The sequence below is a fragment of the Dermochelys coriacea genome, chromosome 28, assembly GCF_009764565.3.
Source record: "Dermochelys coriacea isolate rDerCor1 chromosome 28, rDerCor1.pri.v4, whole genome shotgun sequence".
Lineage (NCBI taxonomy): Eukaryota > Metazoa > Chordata > Testudines > Dermochelyidae > Dermochelys > Dermochelys coriacea.
The window spans coordinates 1648506-1663440 of NC_050095.1; the positions used below are offsets into that span (position 1 = coordinate 1648506).

General features: G+C 63.0%; 2 protein-coding genes across 2 annotated transcripts; both read right to left on the reverse strand.

Annotated features, from left to right (window-relative positions):
- Positions 1-2680: 2680 nt before the first annotated feature.
- On the reverse strand, positions 2681-11885 carry SHBG (sex hormone binding globulin). Its single transcript, XM_038386134.2, has 8 exons — positions 11059-11885; positions 6684-6799; positions 6026-6215; positions 5156-5317; positions 4550-4715; positions 4062-4207; positions 3126-3345; positions 2681-2884 (listed from the first exon to the last, which is right to left on the reverse strand). Exons 1-8 carry the CDS (start codon positions 11140-11142, stop codon positions 2697-2699), a joined length of 1272 nt encoding a protein of 423 aa, XP_038242062.1. The 5' UTR covers positions 11143-11885; the 3' UTR covers positions 2681-2696.
- An 869-nt stretch (positions 11886-12754) lies between these two features.
- LOC119849235 (keratin-associated protein 16-1-like) lies at positions 12755-14580 on the reverse strand. The gene is made up of 2 exons (XM_038386053.1): positions 14079-14580; positions 12755-13824 (listed from the first exon to the last, which is right to left on the reverse strand). The coding sequence occupies exons 1-2, from the start codon at positions 14578-14580 to the stop codon at positions 12755-12757; spliced, it is 1572 nt and encodes a 523-aa protein (XP_038241981.1).
- Positions 14581-14935: the final 355 nt, after the last annotated feature.

Below are 14935 nucleotides of genomic sequence, written 5' to 3' on the forward strand. Positions count from 1 at the left end.
CTGGCCCGCTCCCCACACCAAAAAGCAGGTCCAAGCCTTTATTGGGTTGGCAGGATAGTATCGAAGATTTGTGCCCCCCTTTAGCAGCATAGCCACCCCCATCATCGAGCTATGCAAGGAGGGGAAGCCAGACAAGGTGGTCTCGCCCAAGCAGTGCCAGGAGGCTCTCTGCGTGCTGAAGAAGGCTCTGGTCAGTGGCCCAGTTCTGGCAAACCCAGACTTTGACAAGCTCTTTATGGTGTTCACCGATGCCTCAGACATGGGACTGGGGGTGATGTTAATGCAAGAGGATGAAAAGGGGGAGAGACACCCCGTTGTGTACCTGAGCAAGAAGTTGCTACCCCGGGAGCAACACTACGCGGCCATCGAGAAGGAGTGCCTGGCCGTGGTGTGGGCCCTTAAGAACTAGAGCCATATCTCTTCGGGCGACACTTCCCCATGTACACCGACCACTCTCCCCTGACCTGGCTACACCAGATGAAAGGAGCCAACGCCAAGCTCCTGAGGTGGAGCCTGCTCCTGCAGGATTAGGACATGGACGTGGTCCATGTGAAGGGAAGTGCCAACATGATAGCGGATGCGTTTTCCCGGAGAGGGGGCCCTGAACTTCCCCAGATCACTGGTCAGAGTGACCCCGCTCAGTTCAGTCTCGAAGGGGGGAGAGATGGGACGCAGCAGGGAGGGGGGAGTGTTGACCTGGGAATGTGGCAGGGGAGTTTCACTGGGGATAGGAGACCTGAGAGCCTGTCACCTGAGCCAGGACGGGCAGGTGGAGGTAACACCTCTGCCCTGGGAATGTGGACAAAGGCTGCAGAAGGGAGCCTGCTGGGGGGGGGTTGGTTTCAGTTTGGTGCTGGGTGGTGGAACGCAGGGAACCCCAAGGCTGGGGTCTAAGCTCCCTGCCCCCCAGAAGGACTTGACTGAGTTGAGTCAGTCAACAACTTGGCTGGTTGTACCCACAAGCTCTGTTTTAGCCTGTGTTCCTATTGTCCAATAAACCTTCTGCTTTACTGGCTGGCTGAGAGTCACGGTGAATCCCAGGAAGAGGGGTGCAGGCCCCAGACTCCCCCACACGCCGTGACAGTGGCTGCACAGGTAACAGATTACGATGGAGTCCCTGTGGTTGTGTGTGCGATTAAGAGACTATGGCTGAGCGCATGTGTCTATGAATGACTATCGCTGTATGGGTGACGAAAACGTAATGGATGTAACTGCGATCGACTGTAGTTTAGGGTGTGTGATTAAAGAGATTATGGGACACTGTATGACGGAGACTGTTGTGACTGTCATCGTGAAGGGCTGTAGTTGCGGGCAGTGTAGTTAAGAACCCATGACAGAGCAACTGTGTGACTAAGATTGTACAACTATGACCACAGTGTGTGTGTGTGTGTGTGTGTGTGTGTGTGTGTGTGTGTGTGTGAGAGAGAGAGAGAGAGAGACTATGAGATTGTATGGCTGTATCTGTATCTGTGCATGACTGTCGGTGGGTGTGTGATTATGAGACTGTATGGCTCTGGATGTGTGTAATTAAGAAACTGCAGTTGTCCACAATTACACACCCACCCACCAGTCAGTCACACTTATTCACAGCTTTACAATCTCTTAGCTACACACAAACTACTTCAATCAGCAAAGAAAGGACGGTAGATAACTTGATGCAGTCCGGAGTTGTTGGGCTCAGTACAGGTGGTCTGGATGAAATACCCCAGTCCGTGCTAGACAGGAGGCTCAGACTTGAGGTCTAAAGCTCCTTTCTGGCCTGAAAATCAACCAACTCTATGACGTGTAGTCAACACACAGTCGCTGAGTCTTTGGATTACACACATGCAAACTACAAGCATTCACCATTACACAGTCTCAGGTGCATGCTTAGAGGTGAGTCTTCACAGGGAGAAGCGTACGCACACACACACACACACACACACAACCAGACCGTCACCTGCAATCACAGTCACCTCGACAAAACACAAGGAGCATGACAAAAATTAGACCCTCGGACACACGCGCACAGTCAGACTCATGCTCACAATGACCGTCACCCAACCACTTGGGATGAGCTTGGCACACCCACACACAGTCACTGTTGCACACTCCCAGTGGAAGACACAGACACCCAGAAACAAGCACCCACATGGGCGACGGTCACACGGTCTTGCACACATGCAGCCACATCACCTTCGACGCACAACAATCCTGCATGAGCACAATCGCCCAAACACTCGCCCTCACCGCTGCAAACCCAGGCACGGTGCTACAAACAAATCCCACGTGCCAGCCAAGCCATTCACAACCCCCTTCCCGCCACTGTCACAACTAGTCAACCACACCCCGTCTCAGCTGCTCACAGTCACCCCGTCCCTCACAGCCACACACTGCACTGCACTGCCACAGCTACACCGAGACACGACTGACACCACCACAGACCCACAACCACTCCCTGGCACAGTCATCCCCCCCGTCACAGTTGGACACCGTCACAGACAACCGCTCCCAGACACATCACAGTCGCACCACCAGTCTCAGCCCCACACCAGCCATAGCCCTCCCCCTCCCACAGTTACTGCCGCTCACAGCGACAGCCCCACATCATCACAGGGCACCACTGCTCCTACCCCCCCGAGCCACATACCCCCTCTCACCCCCAGTGGTGTCCATTGCACGGGTAACGAGGGAGGCGGTGTTGCCCGGCAGATCCTTTAATCAGCACCGTCGCCCCTGGCTCTCCTCCCCGCTTCTGCCCCCTCATGGGGGCAGCTGTGGGCCCAGATGGTGTCGCTCCTGAACAGGGCAGAGTCCAGGTCCAGTTGGCGACCTTGCACCCGGATCCCCCGCAGGCAGCCCCGGAAGGCCCCCCACTCCTGGGGCCTGGGGGTCTTGTCCCCGTCTGCAAGGGAGATACAGAGGGGAGCGGGGGGTCAGAGGGTGGGGAGAGAGGGGACCCCTCCCTCTGCTCCCACCCACCACCCACACAGCCACCCCTGCTTAGGGGAGGGTCTCACGTTAAGGCCGGCCCGGCTAAGGTGAGAAGGGGCACAGTCAAGGCCGTCCCGGCTGCAGGGGAAGCCATCAAGCGGTACCCGGGGGGGGGCAGGTTGCTACTATGTGCCCAGAGGGGGTGAGTGTACCTGGCAGCCCCCCAATGAAGAGCCGCCCCTCCTGGTCCAGCCAGGTCCCCTGCAGCCACTGGAAGTCGGGGGGCTGGTTGGGCAGGGTGCCTCCAAGGTTGCCCAGCCGCAGGGCCAGTTGGGTGGAGGAGACCTGCAGGTGCAGGGGGGCATCCAGGCAGGGCCCCTCCGGCAGGGGCAGCCGCAGCTTGGTCCAGTTGCCCAGTCGCACCGCCACGGCCTACGGGAGAGTGAGCGGGAGGGTCAGCGGGGAGACAGAGATCGCCCTCCCCAAATCTGCCCCCATATCGCACATGAGCAGCAACACCCTCCCCGATGGTGCCCCCCATGAGCAGATCCCTGGCACTATTTTCCCCCGGTGAGCAGATCCCTGGCACCATCCCCCCCCATGAGTGGATCCCCGGCACATTGGCCCTCCAGTGAGTGGATCCCTGGTACCATGTCCCCCCAGTGAGCAGATCCCCAGAGCAGGGCCCCCCATCATGAGCAGATCCCTGGCACTATGCCCCCCCAGTGAGCGGATCCACAGCTTCGTGTCCCCGGTGAGCAGATCCTTGGTACTGACTCCCCCCCGACCAGTGAGTGGATCCCTGGCACCGCACACACACAGCACGAGTGGATCCCCATCACCCCCCCCCAGGTGAGCAGATCCCCCCAGCACTGTGGCCCCAGGGAATAGATCCCTGGCACCATCCCCCCCATGAGTGGATCCCTGGCACATTGGCCCTCCAGTGAGTGGATCCCTGATATCGTGCCCCCCCCAGTGAGCAGATCCCCAGAACAGGGCACCCCATCATGAGCAGATCCCTGGCACCGCACCCCCCCCCCGAGAGCAGATACCAAGCCCCGGGCCCCCCATGGTGAGTGGATCCCTGGCACTATTCTCCCCCAGTGAGCGGATTTCCCCCCACGCCATCTCCCCCCCCCAGGACTCACCATGGGCTGCAGGACCAGGCTCAGTGCCAGGCTCCCATCTGGGGCCCCCACAGCCAGCACCAGCCCCGTCTGCCGGGGGGCCCGGAGCCCCAGCTCCACCTCCAGCCCCCAGCTCCCATTGTGGGGCGCAGCGCCACCAGCCAGGTCTGGGAGGGGGCAAACACAGGGGGCAGGTTAACCAGGGGCAGGGGGGCGGGACCCTCCCCCAGCAGATACTGCCAGTGGGGGGGGAGTTGGGGGGGTCACTGTTGGGGGGGCCTGGGGGAGGAGGGATTACTGTAGCAGGGGCTGGGAGGCCTGGGGAAGGGGTCACCATAGAGGGGCTGGGGGGGTCACTTCAGGGGAGAGGGGGATGTGATGGGGGGGGTCACTGAAGGGGGAGGGGGCCCGTCCAGGGAGCCAGGCTGGGGGATCCCCGTGGGGGACAGAGGCGGAGTTGGGGAGGAAGGCGGGCCCAGGCCGCCCGAACGCCGGGGTCCCCTGGGTACCTGCCGGGCGGAAGCTGGCCAGCCCCGCCCCGGGGAAGAAGCTGCCAGGCCGCAGGGCGCTGAAGCAAGGCTTGGCCTTGGCCCGCAGGGCGGCGCCCTCCCGCCACGTGGTCGTCTGGTTCAGCCAGCTCCAGTGCCGCAGGCAGCCATCCATGGCCGTGTTCATCTGCAACGCCGGGGGGATGAGGGAGGCAGCCCACCCCCAAATCCCAGCTCCCAGCCCCCCCGCTCTCATCCACCTGGCCCCACTCCCCTCCCAGAGCCGGGGAGAGAACCCAGGAGTCCTGGCTCCCAGCCCCGCCTGCTCTCACCCACCAGCCCCCACTCCCCTCCCAGAGCCAGGGAAAGAACCCAGGAGTCCTGGCTCCCAGCCCCCACTGCTCTCACCCACCTGGCCCCACTCCCCTCCCAGAGCCGGGGAAAGAACCCAGGAGTCCTGGCTCCCAGCCCCCACTGCTCTCACCCACCTGGCCCCACTCCCCTCCCAGAGCCGGGGAAAGAACCCAGGAGTCCTGGCTCCCAGCCCGCCCTGCTCTCACCCACCAGCCGCCGCTCCCCTCCCAGAGCCAGGGAGAGAACCCAGGTATCCGGGCTCCCAGCCCTCACCGGGGACAGCAGGCGCGAGGCAGGGAGGAGCAGCCCCCCCATAGCGAGGCGCATCTCGGGCACCAGGCGCTCCATGATGGGGTACGAGACGTGGCCCAGGGTCAGAAGCTCCTCGTCGTCCACCTCCAGCCGCACGCTGTCCCCCTCATTCATCACCAGCATCTGAGGGGAGCACACGGCTACTGCAGCCCAGCCAGGGCCCAATCTCTGCCCCTCCACCCCAGGGGGAACCCCCAAACTTACCCCAGCCCCTTCCAGGAGCTCCCACCCCAAGGAACCCCCAAACTTACCCCTGCCCTTTCCTGGTGCTCCCACCCCAGAGGAACCCCCAAACTTGCTCCAGCCCCCCCTCCAAACACCCCACCACCATGGTCCCCCCAAAACTCACCCAGCCCCCCTCTGCCCTGAGAGAGCCCCCAATACCCATCCAACTCCCTGTCCATCTGCCCTCACATCCAAGGTCCCCCATAATCCACCCAGTCCCCCTCAACCAAGAGAGAACCCCCAAAACCCACCCAACCCACTATCCAGCTGCCCTCAGGCCCAGGGTCCCCCCAAAACCCACCCAGCTGCCTTCCACCCTGAGAGAATTCCCAAAAACCCACCCAGCCCCTCTCCAGCCTACCCCACTCCCAGGGTCCCCCCAAAGCCACACAGCTCCCCCCACTCCAAGGGCCCCCCTAAAACACCCACATCCCAGTTATGGCTTCCCCAAGGGGACCCCCCAAAAACCTTCCCCCTCCTCCCAGCCATCCCCACCCCAATTGCCCTCCCAATGCCAACAGCCCTGCCCCCTCCGGCCCCCCATTCCTCTTCCCAGCATCCCTATCCCTCACAGGAGCCCCCCGACTCGCCCCAGACCCCCCATACTCGGTGCCAGTGTCCATCGTCCAGCCGCTGCCCGCCCCGAACACTGATGTTCGTCACGATATTGTTGATCTGCATCTCGGCCTTCCCCCGGCGCAGCCCAAGGACGAACCAGTCGCTGTGGTCCCCCATATCCCCAAAAAAGATCACCCCCTCAGGGTCCAGAGTGCGGAACTCGAAGGACGAGGCGGTGCTGGGGAGAGAGGGGCCCACACTGTACACAGGGAACCCAGGCGTCCTGGCGCCCAGCCCCTCCCCCTGCTCTGACCCACCAGCCCCAACTCCCCTCTCAGAGCTGGGGAGAGAACCCAGGAGTCCTGGCTCCCAGCCCGCCCTGCTCTGACCCACCAGCCCCCACTCCCCTCCCAGACCGGGGAAAGAACCCAGGAGGCCTGGCTCCCAGCCCCCCTGCTCTAACCCACCAGCCCCACGCTCCCCTCCCAGACCTGGGGAGAGAACCCAGGAGTCCTGGCTCCCAGCCCACCCTGCTCTGACCCACCAGCCCCCACTCCCCTCCCAGACCTGGGGAGAGAACCCAGGAGTCCTGGCTCCCAGCCCCCCCTTGCTCTGACCCACCAGCCCCTCACTCCCCTCCATCTAACCCACTAGCCCCCTGCAGGAAGCACCCGCCCCCCCCAAACCACCTCCCCCGGGATCGTACCTGGTCACCTTGCGCATGTCGATGTGGACAGTGGCTGCTGGGGTGGTGACCCCCCAGTGGCGGCCAATATTCAGGGCCCCCTCCTCACTTGGGAGGACCTGGAAGCAGTGACCGTCCTGCTGGGGGGGGGGCGGGTGGCAGAAAAGCAGTGGGTTACCTCCAGGGCCTTCTGCAGCCCCCTTGCTGGCCACTGGGGGGGCGCGGCTGAGCCATGGGGCGAGGGCGAAATGCCCAGCCTGGCCTTTAGGTGGCTTTTTCCGCCTTCCCTCCCGCCCCCCCGCCCCCGGGCATCAGGCATCCCTGCAGCTCGGGAATCTCCCATCAGCCACAGGGCCCCCTCCCCGACCCAATTCTTTAGGGTTTGTGTCAATTCACCCCCGTGCTTCCCATCGGAGCCGTCATGTCGCCAGGAGTCCCGCAGGCCCGCGGGGGGCCCCCCTTGGAGCACATCCCAGCGGCCAGGGTTACCCCAGCTGGCCGCCAGGTGTCAGCGCTGCTCCATGGATAGGAAAGACACAGTGTGGGGAGTGGGGGGCTGGTGGGTCTGAGCGGGGGGGCTGGGAGCCAGGACTCCTGGGTTCTCTCCCCAGCGCTGGGAGGGGAGTGGGGGCTGGTGGGTCAGAGCAGGGGGCTGGGAGCCAGGACTCCTGGGTTCTCTCCCCAGCTCTGGGAGGGGAGTGGGGGCTGGTGGTTAGAGCAGGGGGCTGGGAGCCAGGACTCCTGGGTTCTCTCCCCGGCTCCAGGAGGGGAGTGGGGGCTGCTGGGTCAGAGCAGGGGGCTGGGAGCCAGGACTCCTGGGTTCTCTCCCCGGCTCCAGGAGGGGAGTGGGGGCTGCTGGGTCAGAGCAGGGGGCTGGGAGCCAGGACTCCTGGATTCTCTGCTCAGCACCGGGAGGGGAGTGGGGTCTCTCCTGTTTCACTGGCTCCTGCCTCTCACCCCCGGCCTCGGCTTGTAGAAGGAGAAAGCGGGAGTTCGGAAGCAGCGGGCCCACAGCATCCAGCCATCCTTGTTATCAGCTGGAGTACCGGGGCAGCTGACCCAGCAGTAGAAGCATGTCTAGGGCTGCTTTCACCCCTCTGGCTCCCCCCACGGTGGAGCAGCCCTGCCTCAGTTTCCCCTTTGAGCCAATCACCATTTAGCCCCGTGGCTGGCAGTCCCTCACTCTGCCTCCAGCCGGCTCATTAATCATCTGTCCCCACTCAGGGCGATAACGAAGTCAGGGGGTTAGGACGGTAGGGCCTTTTGGGGGTCCTTTGGGGTGTGTTGTGAACAGTGAGCGAAGCGTGAGATCACAGGCGGTCTGCAGAGAACCAGCCTAGGGCCTGGCCGGGTGTGCTGCGCCTGTCTCCCTTCGGAGCAGCCTGTTTGGTCTCTCCCTGTTTTATGGGTTCTTGGGTGTTATTGGCCGTACCGGGTCAGGCCAACGGTCCATCCAGCCCAGTGTCCTGTCTGCCGACAGTGGCCAATGCCAGGTGCCCCAGAAGGAAGGATCAGAACAGGGAATCATCAGGTGATCCATCCCCTGCCCCCCATTCCCAGCTTCAGGCAAACAGAGGCCAGGGCCACCATCCCTGCCCATCCTGGCTAATAGCCACTGATGGACCTGTCCTCCAGGAACGTACCTAGTTGTTTTCTTTTTGACCCCTGTTATGGTCTTGGCCTTCACAACATCCAGTGGCGAGGAGTTCCCCAGGTCGACAGTGCGTTGTGCGAAGAAATACTTCCTTTTGTCCGTTTTCAACCTGCTGCCTGTTCATTTCACCAGATGACTCCTGGTTCGTGTGTTACGAGAAGGCATAAATCACACTTCCTTCTTGACTGTCTCCACCCCCGTCACGATTTTATAGACCTCTCTCCTCTCTGCCTTCTCTTTTCCAAGCTGAAAAGTCCCGGTCTTATTCACCTCTCCTCGTACGGCAGCCGTTCCAGACCCCGAATCATTTTTGTTGCCCGTTTCTGAACCTTTTCCAATCCCAATAGATCTTTTTGGAGACGGGGCCACCAGCTCTGCACGCAGTGTTCAGTCCGTTCCTCCAGCCGTGACGAACCACGGACCCGGTGAGCGACGTTTCCGGGATTGGCTCGCCGCCCCAGATGGTCTTAGCAACAGCTGGATCCGACAGCCCTGTAGCTTGTCCCCCACGTAAACCGAGATACCGGAAACTCCCCCCATGGAATTAGTGCAGCAGGGAGAGGGAAACCAGGACTGGAGGGGCGGGTGTCAACTGCGGGAAAGCTATATCTCTTTGTTCACAAGGGACAAATTACGGGGAGTTAACTTGGGGCGCAGGGGGAGTTGCTATCGGCTCACCAGAATTCTCCATGGTGCTTTTCGGAGAGATCTGCTCTGGGAATTATTTCGGCGCAGGTCTCCAGCCCGCACGCGCTGGAGTGGGCAGCTTTTGGAATATTTTTTTGACGAGGCCTAGCCGTGCCTCGGTTTCCCCCTTAGGCTTTCTGGGGCTGCTCCGTGGGGCAGGGTGGGGGAACAGGACAAAGTCTGTTCTTAGGGCCGAGCGGTCTGAGACTGAACGGGTCACGGATAAGGACTGGCCCAGGCTGACCCATAACAGTGGAAAATCAGGGGCCAGGCCAGATGAACACCATGGTGCAAGCCCCCCCTCTTCTGGGACCTGTCCCCCCCTCCTGCAGGCTCCAGGAGACCCTGCGGGAAGCCACCACACCCTGTTTTCCTCCTTCCTACCACGCCACTGAAGTAGGTTGTTTCCCAGACTTGCAGTCCCCTGCCGCAGCTCCCTGTCAACCCGCTCACGGCTGGGACAGCCAGGCGGCCTGTACACCCCATGCGACAACACACCTCCGCCAGCGAGCAAACTCACCAGCAAGGGGGACACGCCATCGGCTATAATCACCCCAGAGCCTCTGTAGGTCCAGGATGGGTTGGAGAGGAAGCAGTCTGAACACGGGGTTGCGGGCTGGACTCCCGGCTCCACCGCAAGCCATGGGTAAGTCGCCCCTTGCCTCAGTTTCCCCACCTCGCCCTGCCTCCTGGGAGTGGGGGCTGTGAAAAGATATGCAGGAAAGAGGGCAAGGGGCCTAGAGACCACAATGATGGGCCCCCCATAAATGCCACAGAGGACACCTAATAACCATGGACCCCCCATCTCTAATGTTGCCCTTGACTCACACAAGTCAGGATCCGAATGATGGAACGGGGAGAGGAAGAGGATTCATCGGGGCAGGGTCAACGTGAGTTTTTGTAAAGGAAAATCACGCCTCGCCGATCTACTAGAATTCATTGAGGGGCACGAGCAGCATGTGGACAAGGGGGAAAGTCAGCGTTGATCCCGGCACAAGGATTCACCCCACGAAATGACACCACAACCTCAGCGCCCCGAACGCAGAGGGCGTCGGTAACCCCGAAACCGCCGTAAGGCCGACCGGAGCCAACGTTTACAGCCGGACCCGGACTTGAGTCGGCAGGAGGCAAACGCTGCTTTGAACCCTCGGCATGCAAACGAAACCCGCCCATGAGCCGTTTCCTGCCCTTGGCCCAGGTTTGGGGTTTTTTGAACTCGCCCTGTGTTTTGTTAGTACAGTAGTTTATGGTTAACACGGTACTGTACAGTGTTTGCTTTTTGGGTTTCTAATGCCGATTGCCTCCTTCCAGGTCCGGATGAGGGGTGCGGGGCAGCCTGGTCCGGAACTTGGGTCTCGGTAACCAAGGTTCTGTTGTCACATGCGGTGGGTTTCAAACAGCCACCCACGGCACCGTCGACCTGCGGAACTCCTCGCCGGAGGGACGTCGGCACGACAAAACGGGATGGCGGAAAGCATGGGATGAGTTCCCGGAGGATCGCCCTGGCTGGGATGATTTAGTTGAGGTTGGTCCTGCTTTGAGCAGGGGGTCAGACTAGATACCTCCTGAGGTCTCTTCTGACCCCAATCTTCTTCTACAATCGCTGTTAGCCAAGATGGTCCAGGACGCAGGCACCGGGTATCTCTAAACCAGACGCCAGGGGACGGCCGTGCACTGTTTGCCCCATTCTGTTCATTTCCCTCTGAAGCCCTTGACCCGCTGTCCCCCCGGTTTCTTCCTCCCGCTGTGCCCCCTTTTATATCCCTTGGCCAACCGGGGCACGCCCCACTGGGCCGAGCTTCCTGCCCCTTCACCTCTCCAGTGTGGGGTGTATCCACCCCGTAGCAGCGGGACCAGAAAAAAACCCCAGCTCAGGTCTAGCCAGACTTTTTGCTTCCCCCCCAGAATCGTCCCCTTGTTTTCCCCGGAAGGAAACTGAGGCAAGGCGTCACTAGAGGGGGCAGAGCTGGAGGAGGGGGTTTACACCATGTTGCCAGCATGCCAATGAGCTCTGGCACCAGCCTCCCGCCCTGCCCAGCCCCACGCCAGGCTCACCTTGGCCGAGTCCCCGTGGGTTACCGGCTGGCACGGCAGGGCCCCTACCGACAACAGGACCAGGAGCCCGGCTGGGAAGCCCATGGCGCCCGGAGAAGGGATCCTGCGTCGGAGCCAAGGGCCAGCCGCTCCGAGCCCCTTTGCCCCGCAGGCCGCTCTGCGGGGCGGGCTAACAGGGGCCTGCTCGCTGACGACAGCGGGGTGGCGTCAGAACCAGCTCAAGGGTCAGGGCCGTCCCGGGGGGAAAGAGATGACAGGGCGTTGGCCCCTGCGGGTGGAGGGGGGGGCGTCAGATCACGCCCTGGCTGGCTGGATTGGAACCAGCGCCCGGGAACAGCCAGCTTGGGGAAGGGCAGAGAGGGAAACTGAGGCACGGGGGGTGGAACCAGGTGCCGTGGGATGGGGGGCAGTGGGTTAATGCCACGGGGTGACAGCTCCAGCAGCAGGGAGCCCCCCCCGCATGGGCATAGGGACCCCAATACACTCAGGCAGCCCCAATGAACTGGGGACCCCTTTCTTGGCCCTGCAGTAAATCCCCATCTCCCAGCCGCCCTGCGACTGAGACCCCGACCCCATCTGACCCCCCATGGGCAGTGGCTGGTTGCTAAATTAGATGGGTCACACTCCCAGACAGGGAGGGGTCAAGTAGAGACACGATGGCGGGGGGGGGTGCAAATATCCCCCTGCAACACCCTTTCTGGCCATGCCAGGGATCAGGCTCAGCCCCATGGTAGCCCCCTCTCCCCTGGCAGGCCGGGCTGGCCCCAGTGCGAGGGGCACGCCTCCCTTGGGAGTCAGACCAGAGGTGGCAGCATCTTGGTGCTAGGGTCCCTGAGGAACCAACCGCCCCACCCCGGAGGTGGGCACATCTCGGCGCCAGGCGAGGGGTCCCCAGCCGCCCCGCCCCAGAGGTGGCCGCGTCTCGGCGCCGGGCGAGGGGGGGGGGGCCGGGTCACCAGCCGCCACCGCTGAGCGTATAGTTGTCGTTTTATTTCGGAGAAGTTATTCGAGTTACACACAAGAGATGCAGAAAGATAAATATCGGCTTGTTCTCTACGGGTCTTCCACACAGTCACGGTTGGAACAGAGGGACCGGGATCAAAGCGGCTGGAAGGGGCGGGGGGGGGATTTTCTGGAGGGTCGGAAACGTTTTACCTTGGTTTTACGCGGAGGGGGGGGGGTTTGCTTGCTTGTTTCTTGGGGGGGCGGGAGGGGGGGGTTCCACCGGTTCGTTAGGTCTATAAAGTGCCGTCAGACTAACCCGAGGTGCAATCTAGAAAATAAACACGAAGGTTACATTCAGTAGCAATGCTCCACGCTCACTGGGGGGGGGGGGGGGGCGCAGTGACGAAAGTGCAAAAAAGATCTCCAAGACGGACAGCTATGTACAAATCAGTGACTGCCCCCCCCACTCCGGGCCTCGATCCCCCCCACCTGCCCCCCCAACTGCGGGGGGATACGCGCCCAGAACGCCTTTGGTGCTCTCTGCTAAATCCACCCCCGCGCAGCCCCCCCCATGCAATCCACGCCAGGGGGGCCTTTGCAATGCAGTGGATGCATGGGAGGGCTGTGGGGGGGGGGCTGGATTGCAATGGCCCTTGCCCTGCAGCAAGCGCCGGGGTCGGCCTTGCCCAGCAGGAGCTGGAATGTGCGTTGTGCTGCACCAAAGTACCGCGCGGGGGGGGGGATGCACATTTTATTGCAGTGCACGGCTGACAGGGAGCTGCAGGCCGGCGCCAGGCTGGCGCCACAGCAGGGAGTGCTGGAAACTGCAGCGCCGAGCAGCAGCAGGGCAGGGGGCATTGCCAATCGCAGTGCACTGCGGTGATGCAGCAGGGCAGGGGGCATTGCCCGTCGCAGTGCGCTGCGGTGATGCAGCAGGGCAGGGGGCATTGCCCGTCGCAGTGCGCTGCGGTGATGCAGCAGGGCAGGGGGCATTGCCCGTCGCAGTGCATTGCAGCTGCAGCAGGGCAGGGGGCATTGCCCGTCGCAGTGCGCTGCCGTGATGCAGCAGGGCAGGGGGCATTGCCCATCGCAGTGCGCTGCCGTGATGCAGCAGGGCAGGGGGCATTGCCCATCGCAGTGCACTGCCGTGATGCAGCAGGGCAGGGGGCATTGCCCGTCGCAGTGCGCTGCGGTGATGCAGCAGGGCAGGGGGCATTGCCCGTCGCAGTGCATTGCAGCTGCAGCAGGGCAGTGGGCACTGCCCGTCACAGTGCACCGTGGTGATGCAGCAGGGCAGGGGGCACTGCCCGTCGCAGTGCACTGCAGTGATGCAGCAGGGCAGGGGGCACTGCCCGTCGCAGTGCACTGCAGTGATGCAGCAGGGCAGGGGGCACTGCCCGTCGCAGTGCACTGCGGTGATGCAGCAGGGCAGGGGGCACTGCCCGTCGCAGTGCGCTGCCGTGATGCAGCAGGGCAGGGGGCATTGCCCATCGCAGTGCGCTGCCGTGATGCAGCAGGGCAGGGGGCATTGCCCATCGCAGTGCACTGCCGTGATGCAGCAGGGCAGGGGGCATTGCCCGTCGCAGTGCACTGCCGTGATGCAGCAGGGCAGGGGGCATTGCCCGTCGCAGTGCGCTGCGGTGATGCAGCAGGGCAGGGGGCATTGCCCATCGCAGTGCGCTGCGGTGATGCAGCAGGGCAGGGGGCATTGCCCGTCGCAGTGCGCTGCGGTGATGCAGCAGGGCAGGGGGCATTGCCCGTCGCAGTGCGCTGCGGTGATGCAGCAGGGCAGGGGGCATTGCCCGTCGCAGTGCATTGCAGCTGCAGCAGGGCAGGGGGCATTGCCCGTCGCAGTGCGCTGCCGTGATGCAGCAGGGCAGGGGGCATTGCCCATCGCAGTGCGCTGCCGTGATGCAGCAGGGCAGGGGGCATTGCCCATCGCAGTGCACTGCCGTGATGCAGCAGGGCAGGGGGCATTGCCCGTCGCAGTGCGCTGCGGTGATGCAGCAGGGCAGGGGGCATTGCCCGTCGCAGTGCATTGCAGCTGCAGCAGGGCAGTGGGCACTGCCCGTCACAGTGCACCGTGGTGATGCAGCAGGGCAGGGGGCACTGCCCGTCGCAGTGCACTGCAGTGATGCAGCAGGGCAGGGGGCACTGCCCGTCGCAGTGCACTGCAGTGATGCAGCAGGGCAGGGGGCACTGCCCGTCGCAGTGCACTGCGGTGATGCAGCAGGGCAGGGGGCACTGCCCGTCGCAGTGCGCTGCCGTGATGCAGCAGGGCAGGGGGCATTGCCCATCGCAGTGCGCTGCCGTGATGCAGCAGGGCAGGGGGCATTGCCCGTCGCAGTGCACTGCCGTGATGCAGCAGGGCAGGGGGCATTGCCCGTCGCAGTGCGCTGCGGTGATGCAGCAGGGCAGGGGGCATTGCCCATCGCAGTGCGCTGCGGTGATGCAGCAGGGCAGGGGGCATTGCCCATCGCAGTGCGCTGCGGTGATGCAGCAGGGCAGGGGGCATTGCCCGTCACAGTGCGCTGCGGTGATGCAGCAGGGCAGGGGGCATTGCCCGTCGCAGTGCATTGCAGCTGCAGCAGGGCAGTGGGCACTGCCCGTCACAGTGCACCGTGGTGATGCAGCAGGGCAGGGGGCACTGCCCGTCGCAGTGCACTGCAGTGATGCAGCAGGGCAGGGGGCACTGCCCGTCACAGTGCACTGTGGTGATGCAGCAGGGCAGGGGGCACTGCCCGTCGCAGTGCACTGCGGTGATGCAGCAGGGCAGGGGGCACTGCCCTGCCACACTGCAGGACGTGCACAAGGGCTACGCATGCCCCGCGCCATTTCAGGTGCTGCAGCCCCATGCACCTGCCGCCCCACGGCGTGCCCACAACTGCAGGGGGCATCGGCCGCCCTGGGAGGGTCCCCCAGGCAGATCAGA